Source organism: Sturnira hondurensis, unplaced genomic scaffold (assembly GCF_014824575.4).
Source record: "Sturnira hondurensis isolate 20B ecotype Veracruz unplaced genomic scaffold, ASM1482457v3 Scaffold0014302, whole genome shotgun sequence".
NCBI lineage: Eukaryota > Metazoa > Chordata > Mammalia > Chiroptera > Phyllostomidae > Sturnira > Sturnira hondurensis.
Genome location: NW_028086933.1, coordinates 6,654,676 through 6,674,332, shown reverse-complemented (window position 1 = coordinate 6,674,332; position 19,657 = coordinate 6,654,676). Strand labels below are relative to the sequence as shown.

At 43.3% G+C, this 19,657-nt stretch overlaps 1 protein-coding gene across 21 annotated transcripts in view; it reads right to left on the bottom strand.

Annotated features, from left to right (window-relative positions):
- Positions 1-19,657, bottom strand: part of ANK3 (ankyrin 3) — a 328,888-nt gene that overhangs the window by 145,283 nt on the left and 163,948 nt on the right. For all 21 annotated transcript variants that reach the window (XM_037062711.1, XM_037062709.1, XM_037062715.1 and 18 more), the window contains exons 9-13: positions 15,091-15,189; positions 8,540-8,737; positions 6,589-6,687; positions 4,036-4,134; positions 2,176-2,274 (exon numbers count right to left, since the gene is read on the bottom strand). In XM_037062711.1, coding sequence (XP_036918606.1) covers positions 2,176-2,274; positions 4,036-4,134; positions 6,589-6,687; positions 8,540-8,737; positions 15,091-15,189 — 594 coding nt within the window. The remainder of the gene's footprint in view (positions 1-2,175; positions 2,275-4,035; positions 4,135-6,588; positions 6,688-8,539; positions 8,738-15,090; positions 15,190-19,657) is intronic.

Here is a 19,657-nt window from a genome sequence, read left to right as displayed (position 1 = left end):
CAGCTTACACACTTCACCCAAGGCGCGAGGCACTCACTAAGTCCTGCACCCTTATTCCCAAGTGGGAGGGACACCTCCTCCTCATTTGCCCAAACACGCCCTGTGGTGGTGCTCCAGAGACAAAGCCCCTGCCTGAATGTGAGAAAGTTCAGGAAAATGCTTTATGTAGGGAAGGCGGAGAGAAGAGGGTTCAGCACAGGATACTGCTTTAGAAAGGTAAGAAGGTTGAGAGTTGAGCACAGCAAGGGATCAAAAACAAGGTCAAAGCAAGTTCAAAACTCCATACTCTGTTACTAACCGGAAGCACTAGAAGAGTTAGGGGAGATGCACAGGAAGAGGAATATTGAAAACAGAAAACGATAGTTGCCAAAGGAATGTTTCATAAACTCTACAACTGTCGCCATGGCTGCTAAAAGTGTGCTGCACGCCTGCATGTCCCAGGCTCTGTTGTAAGTACTCCACCTACGTGTCTTCTTTAATCGTCACGACAGTCCCATGAACTGCAGCTGCCACTGTTCTTGTTTTCCCTGTGAGGAACTGTTAACTATCCTGCCCAAAGTCACACAGCCAGCACATGGTGGACCAAGGCTCCGATGCCAGCAGTCTGGCCCTTAACCACGCTACATTCTCCCTCCCTAACCAACTGACGACTGTAACTCCCATCCTCAGTGTCAGTCTGTGGGTAGAACCACTCCTTTGACACAATGCTTGATATGTAATAACAACACTAATAAATGTGAGGTTTCTTGTAATCCATGGTTCAGCCTCTCTGGACTCTTCCACTTAACTGACTAAGTGGATTAACCAACATCCCCTAGATCAAGGGACAGAAGACTACAATAAAACCCAGGGACCAAATACAAGTGTCACCTGTGTTTGTAAATAAAGTTTTATGGGGACACAGTCATGCTCATTTACTTCCACTTTGTCCGTGGCTGCTTTGGCTCTACAACGGCCGAGTCGAGCAGCTGTGAAAGCAACGTGGCATCCCTCAAAGCCTAAATGTTTACTATATTAGGCCCCTAACAGAAGAAGTTTGCTGACCTTTGTTCCTATGTAGATTCTTTATAAAATCCGCCAACCAGCGCCACAGAAGAGTGGACACTCGAGGCCGTGGTCTGCTGCTCAGAACGCCACAGCCTTTGCTCCCACCTGCAGAGGCCATGCGCACGAAGACCTGCTGGTGTCTATTCCCACAGAGGTATGTTCGCACTAGTTACTTTACTGATTTCTATGACATCTGCACTAATTAATTACACAATAAGTAATATCTTAACAGGTAATACACAAGTATGAAAAGAAAGGTTCATTTTTCCCTAAGAACATTGAGTTAAAAGCTTTGGGAAGCCTTGATAGATCTTGACAAAAAGATAATTGTGATCTAGTTAGATATGGGGGATAGCTGAATACACGGAGAGAAAATCATAAAAGGCTACAAACACTCTGTTCTCATGCTGCTTCACAAATGTCTGTTTCCTCTCAACCCAAAACCAGGATCTACAGAGCATGCAAATAAATAATAGCACACATCCACTCATGTACTGTAGGTGCTTGAAGCATTTCGTGTTTATTGACAATTCCTGACCTGAACTGCCGTTTTGACAAACGAGACCAACTACACATCCCCACAGGGACGGACAAGTTGGTTCCTTCGGGAGGCTAGAGGCCAGGCAGAGAAGGCCGCGTGCACATTCAACCCTGCAGTTCTTTCTGAGTCTCGGGGTTTATGGTTTCACGACTTGTAATGAAAGAGTAAAAACTTCCTTTCTCCTTTTGTGGCTGTGACAGCTGACGTGCACGTCAACCCAAAGAGCTCAATTATGCTTCCAAACCATGCTTGTTGTAGAAGGTCTGTGCATAGGCCCCTCTCTACAGAGTGCAAAGAACTATGGAGCAAGTCTGGGTTTGTTTCTTAATCTGTCCGGGACTAGCAATGTGTCAGGGACACAAAGCTCTTTCTGACACAAAGTGCCTGTTCTACTTAATTCCGTTAAATAACTGAATAGGCAAATGACAGTTTTTCTACAATATCACTTGGGTAGAGACTTTTCCCAGTGGAGGTTGTTCATTCGTTTAAAATAGCATTCTTAAAAGACAGCATGCATACAGTTAAAGGTTTTATTAAAATCAAGGGTTTCCCCCTCAACAGCGAATGCTTTCACATACTGCACGTACCTTAGCTTTAGCCTCTACCTGTGCTCCGTCTTGCACCAGGTACCGCACGACTTCGGCCTGGCCGGACCGAGCGGCCATGTGCAGTGCCGTTTCTCCTCTCTGGGGAACAGGAGGCAGAGCACATTAACGGCAGCTCTGAAGAAGAGCGGCGTATTTTATTTGCGTAAAGCGCATGGTGTAGGCTTAATTTTTTTTACATAAAAAAGTCCCAAGCACCTTCTTAGAAAGTGAAAAGTAGGAGAGAGAGAGAGAGGAAATGGAATCCATAAGAATTTCAGAGGAACCTGACCCATGAAGGGAGGACTTTGGTACATCCCTAGGGAGCCTAGTCATCAACAGAGGTGCGGTTCAGTAATTTTCCATGTGGCCTCAGGAGGGTAGAAAGGTGAATGCTCACAGGGGCCAAGGAGGAGGGTAAAGAGTGACGAGGGCAGGTGTGGAGGGCGCCGGAGAAGAGCCCTGGCCCTGCCCGAGGGCGGCAGCCACTACTTGACCTCTGCAGGCTGTGGTGGGGCTCTGCAGGGTGCCAGCCGCGCCAAGCCACACCTTCCTAATCAGAGAGTGGCAGTCTAGATATTTGCGTACATTTCAGGCTCACAAAGGCCACAGAGTCAGAATGAAAACAAAACAGAAATCAAAATGCTGCATGGGCCACTCAGACACACGTGAAGGCCAGACTTGGCTTGCTGGCCTTTGGTCCGCATCCTCTGCTTTGTCTCAACAGAACAGCATCCTAGTCTTGAGGCATCATCCCAAGGGGTCCCATTTTCTTTGCTACTGAAGCCCCCTCACCTGCCCCTCCACTTCACCGAGGAGACTTTAATTCCGATGATCTATTCATTTATTTAACAACAGAAGGGGAAATGAAAATAGAACACGAGACATGGATAGATAGAAACAAAGTCATAAAAACCAAATATATTCAGTAACCCTTACTGTCACGCAAGGGCTACATAACAAAGGCACATTTCACACATAACTGCCTGACACGTTCACTGGGAAGGCCTGGAGGGTGTAGCTGACCACAGCACCCAGGGTCCTCTGTAGGAAGGAAAACCTTCTCTCCGTGGGTTAGCACCAGGAAGGGTTGCACTGCAGCTGAGAAGCCGGTCTGCTCCTACCTGTGGACGTGCTGATTCCGGCGGCTACCGGAGAGCCCTGCTGGGGGCACACCCTCCAGGTGTGTGTGCAGGGCACTGACGGCTGCTCCTTCTGTGCTGGAATGTTGCTTGTTCTATATCTACCCATGAGTCCAACTAGTGTTCTTAGGCTGTGGTGCGGTGCACTAACATTACTGTGATGTCAAAGTTAGAATCCTGCAAAAATCTGTCAAATGCCCCATGCGGATCTAGGGTGATTACTCCTCTCACATCTATCCTGAACTGAGTCCCACGGTCGTGCAGAGCAATGCCTGGTGTGGGAAAACAGTGCCACCAGATAATCTGTGAACTGGGTCCCCTGGGTTTGCTGCACGTGGTTGAGTGCACTGCAGAAAAATTCCTCTGAAGTTACTTGAAATCACAATAAGGATAGTGTCTGAACCACCGTCTCAACACGCAACACTTCCTAGTGCTTCTATTGCAAAAAGAAATTTCCCCCTCCCCCAAACCTTTACTTGTAACTGCATACTATCCAGCAGTAACCATGCACACTAACAATAAGTCCTAACAATTAGTGACCCACTAGTGGCTGAATGGATCTTACCTTCAAAGTAAAGGAAACCATAGGTATCCTCAAATTCTGCCCTTTTAAATAGTCAAATTAGACAGTAACTAATTTACTTATAACAAAAAAATGTAGATAAGAGCAACCTTTGCCAGTTTCTCACAACTGGCCCGTCTCTGTTGAAGGAATACTTACCACGTTGGTGGTGTTGGGTGAGGCTCCGTGATGCATGAGCTGCGATACGATATTTACATGCCCCATGAAGGCAGCAACATGGATTGGGGTAAGGCCCGACTGCGGGGGGAAGAGAGGGAGATGCTGGTTTGTTGTCTTGTCATAAAAAGGGTTTCTCCCTGCCTGCCTGCCCATCTGCCTCCTGCCGTCCATCCACTCACCTATTTTAAGATGACCGGTTCACTGATCTGAGGAGGAAACACCTAGCCGGCTACCACTGTGCCTCAGCCTTCACAGGCAGACACGCCAATACAGAACCATCACTTCCCTAAAGCAAGTTCTGCGGTTATAAAAGAGCTATGTAATAGCCATTAAAAAAAAGATTTATTTCACGCATTTTACATAGGTCTATGAGAAAAAATTACAGAGAAATAATTTGAAGGTTTTTTCCCCTTGCTNATATGCTGGGGTTGGGGGGGGGGGGGGGGGGGGGGGGGGGGGGGGGGGGGCGGGGGGAGATGTGTTAGTAAAGAGTTGACTTTTATTTCAGATCCCATTCTGGCCTTCACAAAGAATTCCATGCACTCAGAATAAATTCACCATATTACATGTGAACGAGTATGGAGCCTAACACAAAACCATCCCTCTAATAAATGAGAAAATCAGCATGAACAGTCTCAATTATTTAATTTTTAACTATGGGAGTATTAAAAATTAAGGTGATATAATTAAGGTAAATATTATAATGGTTACTAGGCTAGCCCTTAATTGTTAAGTTTGCTTCAAAGCATGTACACACACACACACACACACACCCCATAAACAATTCTGCTTTTTATATGAAATAATTCCATTTCTAATTTTTCAGAATATAATTCCACTTACCCCATGACCATCCTAGTTGGGTAAAAAAAATTAAAGTGGCTAGGAGAAACTGACTTGTCTTCTCAAAAAGGAGAGAGAAGGAGATAACAAATCTCAACAGAAATTTGAAAAAATGTTGAAAAAAGGTAAAAAGAATTTTCTATGATGAAAGTGAGGTAAAGGACTGAAGAAGAAGAATTCTGGTTGCCCAGAGTTCAAAGAGTGGGAGCCGAGGAGAAAGGGGCCGAGGAGAATTCTGGTCTAACTCGGAGCCCTTCCGCCATGGGCAGGGCAGCAGGCGGACTGAGGGCAAGGGGAAGCCCCTGCAGGCCTACGCTGCTTCTCAGAGCTCACAGTGGGCACAGGGCTGGCCTGCGGGGTGGGCAGCCTTCTCGCCCGTGCTGCCTGTCGTCCACCAAGACAGACTCGTTACTTAACATAACAGGGTGCCTACCATGAAGCTGCAAGACTGAAAAAGAGTAAATCAGTACTAATATTTCCAACCATTTAATATTTTAAAAATTGTGAGTGTTACAGATGAAGGCAAGTATTTCATTTGCAGTAAGAGACTGAAGTAATGTAATAATCACGAGACTAGATCTCAATTTTTATGTTTGTTTCAAATCCTACCCGCTTACCCGCTGCATTCCACAAACCCTTACTGAGCCATCTCCTATGGGCCAGACGTCGTGGGCACGTAAACACCACTGAGACTCACGCCTGTCTGGAAGGAGCCTGAAGGGGGCCGGCTGCGTCACAGGTCAAGTAGCTGAATCAGTGCTTTGGGGAAATATGCATGGAGGTGGGTGATGGTCCTGGGAGAAGCGCCCATGCCAGGCCGGGGGGTGAGGGGAGCTTTCCTAGAGATGGTGGCGCAGATCTTGCCCAGGTGATTTAACCCAAATAACCCAGGTGGTGCAGGGTTAGCCTGGCAAAGAGGGTGTGTGACACACAGTGGAGGTGTCGAGAGATGGAGGGGAACCAAAGGGTGTCCGGGCCAGTGCTGGCGGCCTGAATCCGCAGAGCCCAGTGAGCTAGGATGGGGTGGGGCTGGGGTGAGTCTGGAGGGTGGACGCCAGGCTCGCTTTGCTGTGTTGAAGGCTCAGCCCTGATTCTGATGCCTCTTGTTCTGAGTTATGTGTTTCTTTGTACAAACGAACCCTAGAGCTAGTCCTTCACTAACTTCAGCAATTCTGTGTTTCATTAACTCTGAGAGTTTATAGAGAGGAATCCTTCATTTATAAACACACAGAAGTTGTATTATGCAGGGTGTCTCAGCCTTGGCACAGGTGACATTTTGAGCCAGATAATAGTTTGTGGTGGGAGGCTGGCCTGTACACTGTGACCTGTTTAGTAGCATCTCTGACCTCTGTCCACTCGATGCCAGTAGTGACGAGTAAAAATACCTGCAGACACTGCCAAAATGCCCCCAGGTTGAGAAGCGCTGCATTATAGGATTTCATATAAATTATGCTTTCAGTGACAGACTTACTCCCCTTGGAGTGGGAAGCCTGTATTTTGGGTAAAGCTTGTAGTCATGGTGATGTATCCACACTGACCCGCCCCCAGCCTTGTCAGCACTCCTCAGGACTGGCAGCCCCTTGGGGAGGGGCTCGAAGAGTAGTCTGTGGCAATCACACATAGCAAGACTGGCTGGTCACCGGGGCTATACTTTCAACACCTGGGGACCCCAAGTCCTACTCTGCTCACCTCGGTTACAGCTTGGATGGATGCACCATGTTTCAGGAGGAGTTCCATTACTTTGATTCGATTCTTCTTGCAGGCAATATGAAGAGGGGTAAAGCCATTCTGCAAGGGACAAAGACACATATCTACTTGAGTGCATTCTATTGAAATCCAGTTTTGCCATGTGTGGTAACATAGGTTTACTAAAGTGATGTTCGGTAAAGATTGGGAAACGAGCAGTAACGTGTGACGGTCAACAGAATGTAGGTTCTTTTGGGAAGCACAGGCAGGTTAGCAGGACCTAGGAATCCAAGGCGCCCTGGTCATTTTGAATGTTTTGCCACAATCCCTGGGCGCTAAGGCAGAGTGGCCATGCTGTTGCTTTTGATCATTTCATTTTAGAATTCACTCTTCCAAATAATAAATATATCCCTCTTCTATCTTATTTCAAACATAGACTAAAAACAACTGGCCCAGCCACTTCTCCTGAAAGCTAAAACTTGACCAATGCCTAGTCTGATGTCTCTGGTACATTCTAGGGCAACTATAAGACCAGTCCCAGAATGTTTTCATTCCTTCCAGCTTTAAGATTTAAGTAGATGCTTAATCCAAGGAAGCAGAAAGTTAAACAACCCCACATTATTTGGATTATTTGGTTTAATATTTAATCTCATAAAAGGACTTGCTTTTCAACAAATCACCTAACAAACTGTACTGCCTCATAACTGAGACCATGGAGCATATTTTAGTCATCAGAGAACAACAAAATAGCAGGGTCCACTATACAAGCTTAGGTCAAAGTCACGGCAGGTGCCGCCGTGGACATTCTGAGACCATGTGCCTGGCCACAGTCCATGCCAGGATCCCCAGCTTCAACCTTCACATGTTGTGAAGTCTTCAGAGTCAGAGGAAAATGAGAGTGCGAGCCCACACCCTGTTTGAAGGCCTTTTTTTCTTGTGTGGAAAATGAGTCATGACTGCTAATTTATTTCCCTCCCTTCTCAGAGTTTAAAGAGATGTCTGATTTACTTGGGCAGGGCCACAGCTCTTGAAATGCTGCTCTGATAACAGCTCTTAGAATAACGATGGCCATGGGGCCGCCCGGGTTCGGAGAGCTGCTCCCTGCTCGATCCTGTCTGCCCCTGAGAATGTTGGAGCCGGGGCAGCAGGCCTGGGTGGCCTGGGTGGCCTGGGTGGCCCGGGTGGCCTGGGTGGCCCAGGCAGCCCAGGCGGCTGCAGCAGCAGGAAAGGAGCAAGGACCCTGCTGAAAACGGTTGATTGGAAGACAGCCTCTATCTCAAAATTAGCAGTAAACTTGCAAGTTCTCTTGAGTGTTCAGTGATTTATTTTTTCCTAAACATGGGTGCTTATTCTGAACTAAATTTAAATGGCTTACTAAATTGGGACCATTTATTTTTCTAAGAAAACAAACACCAGCTTGCAGAGGAAACCAAAATATGATACAGAGCTAAGGGTTAAAATAGCAAGTCATTTTTGGAGTTTAGACTGCAAACCAGACCAAAATTTAGATGTGTCAGTAGGAAAAGTAGACAACAGACAATATTTTATTAACTTACATGGCTAGCTCATAAATTCATACACTTGTCATGTTTAAGATAAGGCTTTTTAAAAAGTATTTTGCCCCAGATAAAAACATTTAATTCATTGAACCATAACTTTACCTACAGTAAGGTAAGGTTGACCACTTCAGTGTTTTTGTACTTGTATAGTATTTGGGTTTCAATTCATATAAGAGAATCAGTAGTGTGACCCTCAAGGGTGAAATGGGTCATTTCACCTGGAAACCCTTGTTTATGTCAGAAACAGACAGTTTTATAGATTTCCCAGATAAGAAGTATACTTTATTTAACCAGACCTCGAATTTTTACCTCCTCTAAAGCAGTCCCGTCACATACAGAGGTAGCATGTTGTCAGCAAGACAACAGGGTCTGGACCTGCGGGCCGAGCCACTCACCAGGGCTTTGGCGTTGGGATTAGCTTTCTTGTCCAAGAGAACCTTGGCGACTTTGTAATGGCCACAGTGGGCAGCCACGTGCAGGGCGGTCAGGTAGTCATTGGTGACGTCGTCCACTGGCACGTTGTGCTGGAGGAGAAGCTGGACACAGTTTAAGTGGTCCCCTTGTGTGGCCATGTGCAATGGGGACAATCCATTCTGGAACACAGAGGAAATTCAGAGTTCATTGTTTTAGCTTCTAATCAACCGTGTGCCAAACACAAAACTGTGCCAATGTGAACAGATAAAACTCCTGTTTTTCACATGGAAATACCTTCTATTTTTAAAGGTTTTGGCAACTGTTTTGTACTACACCTACTTTGAAAACTTGTCCTACAAATTTTATATCAACAGAACATTGCCAAAGATCACTTCTTTTTCTGATTTAAAAAGTGTGAATTGCATTAAAATCCATTACTTACTGCATTCCTAGTGAATTGGAATTCTTAATTTTTAAGACTGACAAAGATAAAACAAAAGCAGGAGCAGATTGGAGTTCATTAGACTAGATTTTATTTTGTCCTTACGAGTTAGTAATACTTGCTGCTGAATCCTGTATTGACTTAAGTGAGTAAAAAGGTCTGCTTACAATAACACATTTCATCTGGAAAGGAAATGTGTTCATTTTCAATCAGCTGGTGCCCCCGTGTGTCTGTGATGAGGAAAGGCACAGCCGTGGCCAAACCTAACTAAAAAGCTTGCCTCAGTTAGTTTAAATCAATTGGGCTCAAGGACACAGTTAATTATGTGTGATAGGAATGAGTCAAAAATTCATTTGAAAAGCTGAGAGAAGACATGAATGGGTTCAAAGGTAAATAAAACCTTAAAGTGTTTGGAGGGACATTTAGCATTCTGTAGGTTTCCTAATGAAGGCAAAAACAAGGTATTCAGATGTCAGTGTGAAAGTAATATAATATTGTATATCAGCTGTAATTTAAAAATGAAAAAAATAACATGTCAGTCTTTTCAAGCATGTTTCCTTTAAATATGTAGGTAGATTGGAGGAGCCTGGGAAATTCCTAGAGAATCCAATGATCAAGAATGGCTATATTAATTACGGTAACGTAATTTAACATTTTAGGGGGGAAAAGTACCAGCAAATTCAGTTTCCAAAAAAGGGAGTCATCAGTGAACTTTGAAAATAATGACATGTTGGGATGAACTGATGAACCAAGTATTTCTGAATCCTCTAGGCCAAGTTATTTCTCTAATTTGTCAGTGAATAACATAAAACAGAAGTTCAAAAGGGAAAAAAAGGCAAGCATTTCTTTGGCCACTCTCATGGGTCATTCACTCAACGCTGTGTATTTCAACTATTTGCAGTCCTTGAAAGCGAGAGGTTCATGGGTTATAATTTCCCCCTATTGGCCAGCAGAGAGCCTTGCATATATAGGAAAAGCTCAGTAAATATTTATGTAAATTTAAAGACTTTATACAGTCAATCGGGATACTCGTGCCTTAAAAATTCCCCACACTTTGAACCAAAGTAGAAACTAAGGTGCAGAAAACGACCGGAACATGTCTCACCTGCAATACTGCCACCCCCAACTGAGCATAAACACTCACTTATTTCCGGCCAACACACTCTTCAGCTTCACGTTTTGATACAGTCTTTGAGGAAAACATGAAGTACACAAACAACAAGAAAATAAAACCCTGAGAGAACACTTAGTGAGAGTAGCAAAGGAAAGCAGTGTCAGTAAAAAGAAGGAAATTTTCTAATGATACACAAAATAACTATATAAGTGGATAACACAGGTCACTGGGGAAAGACAAGAGGAAAGATCATTTGCCTTCTAGAGAGGGGTATTATTACATACGGCACCTTCACCAAGCTGAAAACAGACCAAAATTTGTTTGGATTGTTTGGATCCATTGTGACGGGTTTTCTTAGCTTAGAAAGATGAAAGTACTGAAGAATTAGACTAAGATCTTGAAGTTAGGAATGCATTTATTCACTTAATATTCATTGAACAATGTTTACTGAAGGTCTACGGTATGTGTTAGGCCCTGATTTAGGTGCTTGGGTTACCACAGCAAATAAACCAAAGGTCTTGCTTTCATGTTAATGAAGAGAGAAAGAGAGACAGCAAATAAGTAAATAGACTAAGAGTTGAGCTGAAAAGTGAGTGGAGATTGCTGAGCTCGGGGACAAGCTGAGGGAATTTAGTCTGAGATTTGAGAAAATGAGAACCAACGGGTGTAGTTTAGGAAGTGAAAGAGGCTAGTTGTCTGGATGATAATAAAGAGCCCAAGGAGAGGAGATGAGGCAGAAAGGCGCGGTAAGGAGCTGATTCTCAGTACAGCGGGAAACCTGTGGGTAAATGTGATCGATGTGACGGGTGTTTATTCATCCTCTCCCCAAATGTCACTAAAAAGCATTCAAGGAATGTGAAAGGTAAACTCCCCAAGGACACATACATGTGTGTGCATACACCCCTGCCCCTGCCACACACACGGGAAAGGAAACAAAAACAGTTGGGATATGAAAAGAGGGTTTAAGTGTGTTATTTTATACAGCAGAAGAAAGGAGGCTGAAATCTTAGTGCCTATGGAGGGGTGTAAGCAACGGCGTGCTGACAAATGTTTAACAGCAGCTCTTTGAAAAAGAAAGTCCTGATGTGCAGTATCTACCGATCTCCATAATGTAAAGACTCCTATAAGGACTGATTTCAAACTATGAACAAAGTTATTGGATGTGGAACAGGGAAGGGATGTACACAATAGGCTTAACATCAGCTCTCACATGCCACTGGGTGCAATATAGGCAACTGATTTACCTTTCAAATGCCCCAAAGGCGTGGCATATGGACACCTAGTACCTGGAAAGCAGGATTGGTTCTCCTCCACACAGAGCTGTCAGGTTTCCAGGCTTCCAACCCCAGATGCCTACCCCTTGTAGCTTTAAAAAAAAATCTTTACCTGGTGATATGTTTATTAATGAGAGAGAGAGGAGAGAGAGAGGGAGAGAGAGAGGGGGGGGGGAGAGGGAGAGGGGAAGGGGGAGAGGGGGAGGGAGGGAGGAAGAAAGATGAATTGGCTGCTTCCTATATGCACTCCAACTGGTGATTGAACCTGCAACTTAGGTATGTGCCCTGACTAGGAATCAAACCAGCAACATTTAAAAATGTTTTATTTATGTATTCTTAGAGATTGGGGAAAGAAGGGAGAAAGAGTGGGAGAGAAACATGATGTGTGTGAGAAAAAGTGATTGGTTGCCTCTCTCAGTGTAGGAGACCATTCTGCATGGCGTGGGCCCAGCCCCCAGTGGCAAATATTTACTGCAAAGTAACTTCCTAAAGTTCATGCTAAACCTTCCTAGGACCAGTGTAACCAAGTCCAACCACTTTTGCCCCTTTGATTTGCAAATCTCCCTCTTCTGTGATGTGATTAGCAGCATTGGCTCCTTTGTTTTCTGTAAAAGGTAACCACCTAAAGCAACCAGTGCACAGTAAATGAGGACCATCATGTAATGAGTGGAGAAACCCAATAGAGGTCCAAGGGCCTCGGCTTTTGCTCCCCTTGAGAGAAAAGCCATGTTGTCCCTTTTCCTCCACTGGACTCAGTAGTCCATGTGAATGTCTAATTGCATACATAATGACATGGACAATGAGGGCCGGTGCCTGCATCATCTCAGGCCCCCAACTGGGTACCTGGCCCACAACCCAGGCACAGGCCCTGACTGGGAATCAAATCAGCAAACTTTCCGTTCACAGGCCAGTGCTCAATCCATTGAGCCACACCAGCTAGGGCCAAACCCGCAACCTTTTGGTGCATGGAACAATGCTGTAACTAACTGAACCACCTAGCCAGGATTAGGAGGAAACCAGGTTAATCTCTGGTGAGAGTGAACCAGAGAGATTCTGGATACGGGGGCCCAGGTAGAGCAGAGAGCCATAGTGAGGCTCTGGCCGAGAACAGATGCTCAGAGAAAAAGACAGCATAGGTGTTGCATGGTCTCTGGGGTTAGACTGCCTGGGTTCAAGTTCTTGTTCTGCCACCAGCTGATGTATCTTGAGGAAACTACTTTATTTTGGGGGGTCTCTGTTTTCCTATCCATAAAACGAGTATAATAGTAATATTAGTACCTTATAGAATTATTACGAGTATTAAATGGGTTAATATATAAAAAGTATTTAGAAGCTGGTATGCAGTAGTCACTCTATACATAGTGGCTATCATTGTCATGATTAAAGTATGCATACAAGACAGGGACACTGATAGTCCCTTTTCCTTTTCCTTACTGTAAGTCAGTGATTTCAATTGGTGTGCTGCAAGAAGTTTTGAAACGCACAATACCTGACCATTTAGTCAGGGGCACTGACCTCTTCTCCCTCTGACTGTCAAATAAAGAATGACAACAGCCAACACAACTGTAGCTGTCCAATGTGAGTGAATCAAAATTATACCTATTTCTTTTGTCAGATGGGCAGAAATTTTATTTTGTGTGTGTGCTGCAGGATTTTAGTGATTATTTTATGTGTACCGTGAAATGACAAAGGTTGAAAATCGCTGCTGTAAGTTACCCACACAGGTGTACGCTGCAAAAGGTTGGAGGACTCATCTCTGGAAACACTGAACTTTCCCCGGGAAAGGACGCCTAATGCTGACGTGGAGGGTGCCCCAGCCTACCCGACACGCCTGCGTAGAGCTCCGACTGCACTGTCATGGATCTTCCACCCAAACGCTGGTGCCTGGCACTGAGGGTGGGGTGTAGACATTTGTGGGAAACCCCAACGTGAAAGTGAGCCAAAGCAACAAAGGGAAAGTGAGAAATTTGAGGAGTTACAGACATATGAGAGGCAGAACAATTACATTAAAGATCTTGGATGTTCTCAGAAAGGTGACAGAAAATATTGTATCCATAAAACAAGAGTTGGATGCTTTAAGGAAAGAAGCTATCAAAGAATGAGATAATGTTCTTAAATATTGAGCATAGAAGAAAAAAACCAAGAGGAGTTCTCAGAAAAAAATAGATAATGAGATGAACAATAGGAGAAAAAATGAGATGATTTGATTTTTAATTCTGCCTGTATTGCTTTGATAAAATAAAAACTAACTTTAAAGGGGACAGCTGAAATTAATCAGAAGGTTTTTAGTAGGAGGTTGACATGATTTGGTTGACAGCTCATATGGCCACTCAGACTTCAAAATGGAAGCCAATTGTAAAGAAGCAAGGATGGAAGTGGGGACCAGTAACGAAGCTGTTACAATGGTGCAGTGAGAGATGCTGAGGCTCAGAAGACGGCAGTGGTGGAACAAAGACATATACGGGCTATATGAAAGGAAAGAAGAACAAATAGAGGGCTTACATGAGAAGCACTCAAAAGGCCCAATAAAAAATTGTAACCATATGAACTCACCTACAAGTGAAACATAATAAACCCTCTCACCCTCAAAAAAACCCAAACAAAACAAGCAAACAAAATAGAACCAAAGACATGGACATAAAGAACAAACTGACAGTGACCATAGGGGAGGGACTAAGGGGGATAAAGGGGAATAAAGGGGGAAATGAAGGGAAGAGTCAAGTCCAAAAACTTGTATAAAGGACCCATGGACAAGGACAACTGGGGAGGATTGAATGTGGGAGAGGAGGGGTGGGCAGGGCAGGGGACAGCAATGGGGTGGGGACAACTGTAATTGTATAACAATAAAAACAATTAAAAAAATTGTAACTGTTTAATTCTGTAGGATAATACCTTTGTCAGCTTGCCAAACTAAACTCTGCCTTTCACATGAGTGGTAGAATTGCTGAGACCACCTCAACCCCGCGGATCTTCACTAGAGCAGGAAATGCCGATTAGGGTACCAACGGGGTTAATGTCTACTTTTGTTGTTTTGATAATATGTGGAGGTAAGCCTCTTTCTAAAGCTTAATAGAGCTTCCAAAATCAGTGATCAATAAAAATAGTAGTGATTATGAGGAAGTTCCAACATTTATTTACAAGTATTCTCTTTTTGAAATAGTGTCAAATGGTTTTACCACTAAAACATCTGGGAGACACTTAACAAAACAAACTTTTTCCAGGCAATCTTCGTGTGTTCTTTTCACACATGTGGGCTCTCCCTGTGGCACCAATCAAGGTGCTGTCTTTCCAAAGTTCTGTTCTGTATCAAACGCCATCCTCTTCGCGAGGCTGTGAACTCTCCAGGGATGAACCAAGAGGCTGAGGAAAGAGAGCTGGCCCTACTCTTTCCTTCCTCAACAAGCAGTCCTTTCTGAGTGATGGAAATTTCACAGAGTAAAATCAAGTACTAAGTGCTCCTAATAAAACAACACACACATACACACACCCACAGCTGTGTGGTAGACTGTATTCTTTCTGAAGGCTTCATAAACCCAAAATGATTGTGAGGTTCTCCAAAGACTCAGTGAACATATAGTCACTCTAACTGCGAAACTGCAACTATGGCGTTTTCTGTGGAATTCAAAAGGCTGGGTTAAATAACCTATAAAAAGATTCAAACCCAAATACAGTATAATGCCCTGGGACCTAGGAAGAAATTACCTTGGTTTTTGAAAGAATGGGGGCGGCTCGGTCGAGCAGCATCTCCACCACCTGCTCGTGGCCACTGCGGGCTCCACAGTGCAGCGGCGTCAGGCCGTCCTGTGGGGCAGAGAGCGACAGCTTCGGTTAGGTTCACCGGGAATGTCTACAAAGGCAGAGCATTTCTTCAAGTTTCAGTGCGGTATCCAACGTGCTGTGGACCAGTGAGCTGCAAACACTTACATAACTGATATACTAAAGTTTTCATGGGTTTAAGTAGTTGTAAAGTGTATAATTTCCCACCAACATTTAAAACTATAACCGTTCACTACTCTGGAATATGCAATGGAATCTAAATACTGTACGTAAATTGATATCCATCATTTAAAGGAATATACAAATAAAATTGGAAAACAGAAATTTGTAACAGGAATTTTTACACTGGTCATTTTTTTCCTCTTGAATTTTTATTTTTATATCACTTCCCCCATATAATTTTATCTTAATATATTATGCTTGAATGTTTTTTATTGATTATCATATGATATTTCTCTGCCACAAAAATATATAAATTTAAATTTAAAACAGGTTTATTGATTTCCTGAGAACAAAAGCTTTAAGTGTTAGGCACAAATGTCTTGATTAAAATTGTAATTATTCAAATACAACTGATCAAAAAATAAAAAATGCATTACAAATATTGTGATTATTAAAAACAGTAACAATTTATTAAACATGCCTTTCTCTTTAAAAAAATATTTATTTATATTTAGACAAAGGGGAAGGGAGGGAGAAAGAGAGGGAGAGAAACATCAGTGCGTGGTTGCCTGTTGCACGTCCCACCTCGGAGAACCTGGCCTGCAACCCAGGCGTGTGCCCTGACTGGGAATCGAACCAATGACCCTTTGGTTTGCAGGCTGATTCTCAATCCACTGAGCCACACCAGCCAGGGCTAAACATCCCTCTCTTGATGAGATATATTTTTTCACAACTGGTTCACATCTCTGCTAATAAATATTACTTCCTGCTAAAATGGTTTAGCATCAATACTCTCCTAATTTTTGCTTTTATAAATGTTACTTTTGAGAAATCTTGTCTGCATAAATAAGTAGATGGACTTTGTTACAGCAATGTCACTAATTCCCTGAACTCCTGAATTACATGCCAAAGTCACTTAATAATTTTTTACCAAGGATTTTTTAAATGACCCATCTTAAGACAACTCCATTAGGGCCTTTGTTTCTGTTGGGAGCCGTAAGATTTAGAGCCATTCAAATGCAGAAGAATATGTAATCCAATCATTATAGCCATGTAATGCAGTTCTTAACAGGACACTGATATTCTGAACTCTTCCCTTCGCTCCCCTCATATCCCCCTGCCCCATTTACTCTCAAAGGTTTTTGCACCCTGGTCCATGTGGGTGAGAGAAAGTTAGACTTTTCTATCTTATTAAGAGAAAAGAACTATCGTTTGAAGAGTAGGTTGGAAAGAAGCATTATCAGCGAGTTAAGGAATTAGAAAGTTACTCACTTAAAACCATCAAAGTGGCCCTAAACCCTGTGGAGGAGTTTTCGCACACCCCAGCTTGCGCACTCCCCAGCTGGAAGACTGCCGTGTTGACCACACCTACGCCAGGCAAGGTCACACTTTCTAAAATATACCAAAATGCAATTCACTGTATTTCATCACTTTTTAGATTGTGTGAGCAGTTCTTGACAGGAAGCCTAATTATGCTAATGTATAATCAATCCTATTTCTAAACTACTAGCTACATCTCAGTAGAATTAAAATTCCTTAACAACTGAAATGAGATTCTCAAACAGTGTGCGACCTGATTTGAACATTCTCTGAGCATGTTTAAATGCTCTGCCTTTTATACTGATTTAAAACATTTGCTCTTATAAGCCCAAGTAAAGCAATATAAGTCTTTCAAGTTGGAAGTGGCATTTTGCTAATAAGATAAAATCTGAGAACAAATAAAAAAACACCATGAAGTCCAAATGCCTTCCCAGTAGTTTCAACCTGAAAATATCTGAAGGAGAAATGACAATAATCACATCTACCTTCTGGTGCACAAAAATATTTCACATTCTCTCCGTGTGATTATGTTTTATGAACTTAAAGGCCAGATTTGTTTTTTATCATTTTCTCATAACCACACTCTAAGACATGATAGAAGATGTGTAGACATGCTCCAAGTGTGGTCACACAGAAAAAAATCATTTTAGCCCAACTCATTTATCCTTGAAAAACAATCTTCCAAAAGCAAAATGTCACATGGAGAATCCAAAGTATTTGGCAATTTCAGAGCAAAATCATCTCAATTCCTTAGTCCTTCAAAATATACTGTTCCACACAGACATAGCTTTTTACTGATTCCACCTTTAATAAGTTGTTAATTATGGAAAACCCTGAACAGGGTTCAGACTGCGGGAGACCAACCTGTGCAGTGAGGTTTAGGTGCCAGCACTCAGTGTCAATGACTGTTGCCTAATCAGTCTTCATTCATTAATATCCTGACCTCCTCTTCTTCCTTTTATTATTTCTAAACAAATCCAAGACATGGTATCATTTTATACTTACAATTACTGCTGTATGGAAGGCATAATCTTCATTATACACATGAAGACGGTAAGGTTCAAAGAGGTTAAGTGATTCGCCCAAGGTCACACAATTCAGACCGAGGCCAGTGCTGACTGAGAGACACGGTCAGGGAGGACTTGGGGAGAGTTGTAAAGACAAGAGCCCTCTGCTCGGACTTTCGGCCAGGCTCAGCCTTCCTTTACCTGCGTTCTGNTCCAAGACATGGTATCATTTTATACTCACAATTACTGCTGTATGGAAGGCATAATCTTCATTATACACATGAAGACGGTAAGGTTCAAAGAGGTTAAGTGATTCGCCCAAGGTCACACAATTCAGACCGAGGCCAGTGCTGACTGAGAGACACGGTCAGGGGGGTCTTGGGGAGAGTTGTAAAGACAAGGGCCCTCTGCTCGGACTTTCGGCCAGGCTCAGCCTTCCTTTACCTGCGTTCTGAAACTGCTGCCTCTGATCTTTGGTGTGTACTTTCTAAAAACTTACAGAATCTAGAACCTCAGGAACATTAACCTTTTCCATCACTGCCACAGCTCTGAAGTGCTATTTTCATTCGTATTTATTTATTTATCTCCTCAACCAAAAGAAACATCAACTGGTTACCTCCCATATGCACACCCAAATTGGGGATTGAATGTGCCTGGACTGGGGATTGAACCCACAACCTAGGTATATGCCCTGACTGGGGATCGAACCCTCAACCTTTGTGGGATACTGCTCTAACCAAGTGAATCACTCCACCAGGGTGAAGTGCCATTGTTCTACTCTTTGCTCCTTTCATCACCACGTTTCAATGATAAAGTTGGCCAGCTCCCCAAGTCAGGGTCCTGGCTGAACTGCAAAGAGCCACCTGAAGTACAGCTCTTCGTTTTTATTGTTGTTCAATTAAAGTTGTTCACATCCCCCCCCTCATTATGCTCCCTTGCCCTACCCACCCCCACCTCCCACATTTAGTGCTCCCCCACTCCCGTTGTCTTTCTTTATGGGTCCTTTATACATGTTCCTGGATGACCCTTCTCCTTCTTTCCCCATTATCCCCTCCCCACTCCTCTGTGGTTACTGTCACTTTGTTTTTTATTTCCATATCTCTGGTCATATTTTGCTTGCTTGTTTTGTTGACTAGGTTCCACTTATAGGTGGATCATATGGTATTTGTCTTTCACAGACTGGCTTATTTCACTTAGCATAATGTTCTCCAGTTCCATCTATGGTGTTGTGAAGGGTAGGAGCTCCTTCTTTCTGCTGCATAGAATTCCACTGTGTAAATATACCACTGTTTTTTGATCCACTTGTTTACTGATGGGCACTTAGGCTATTTCCAGTACTTGGCTATTGTAAATTGTGCTGCTGTGAACACTGGGGTGCACAGTTTCTTTTGGATTGGTGTTTCAGGGTTCTTAGGAGATAATCCCAGGAGTGGAATTGTTGGGTCAAAAGGCGGTTCCATTTTTAGTTTTCTGAGGAAATTCCATACTGTTTTTCACAGTGGCTGCACCAGTCTGCATTCCCACCAACAGTGTACTAGGGGTCCCTTTTCTCCACAACCTTGCCAGCACTTGCTGTTTGTTGATTTGGTTATGGTGGCCATTCTGACTGGTGTGAAGTGTTATCTCATTGTGGTTTTAATTTGCATCTCTCTGATGGCTAGTGATGCTGAGCATTCTTTCATATGTCTCTGGGCCCTCTGTAGAAGTGTCTGTTCAGGTCCTTTGCCCATTTTTTAACTGGGTTATTTGTCTTCCTGGTGTGGGGTTGTATGAGTTCTTTACCTATTTTGGAGATCAAGCACTTGTCTGAGGTAATATGGCAAATGTATTTTCCCATATGGTTGGTTCTGTTTTCATATTGCTGATGTTTTCTTTAGCCATGAAGCACAGCTCTTTCAACTGTAGCTCTTACTTGCAGTATTTTAAACATTGATTACAAGTGCCTAATGCCTTTGGATCTTCTACAAATGTCCTCTGGCACTTTTCAAAGGTGCATGGCTCTT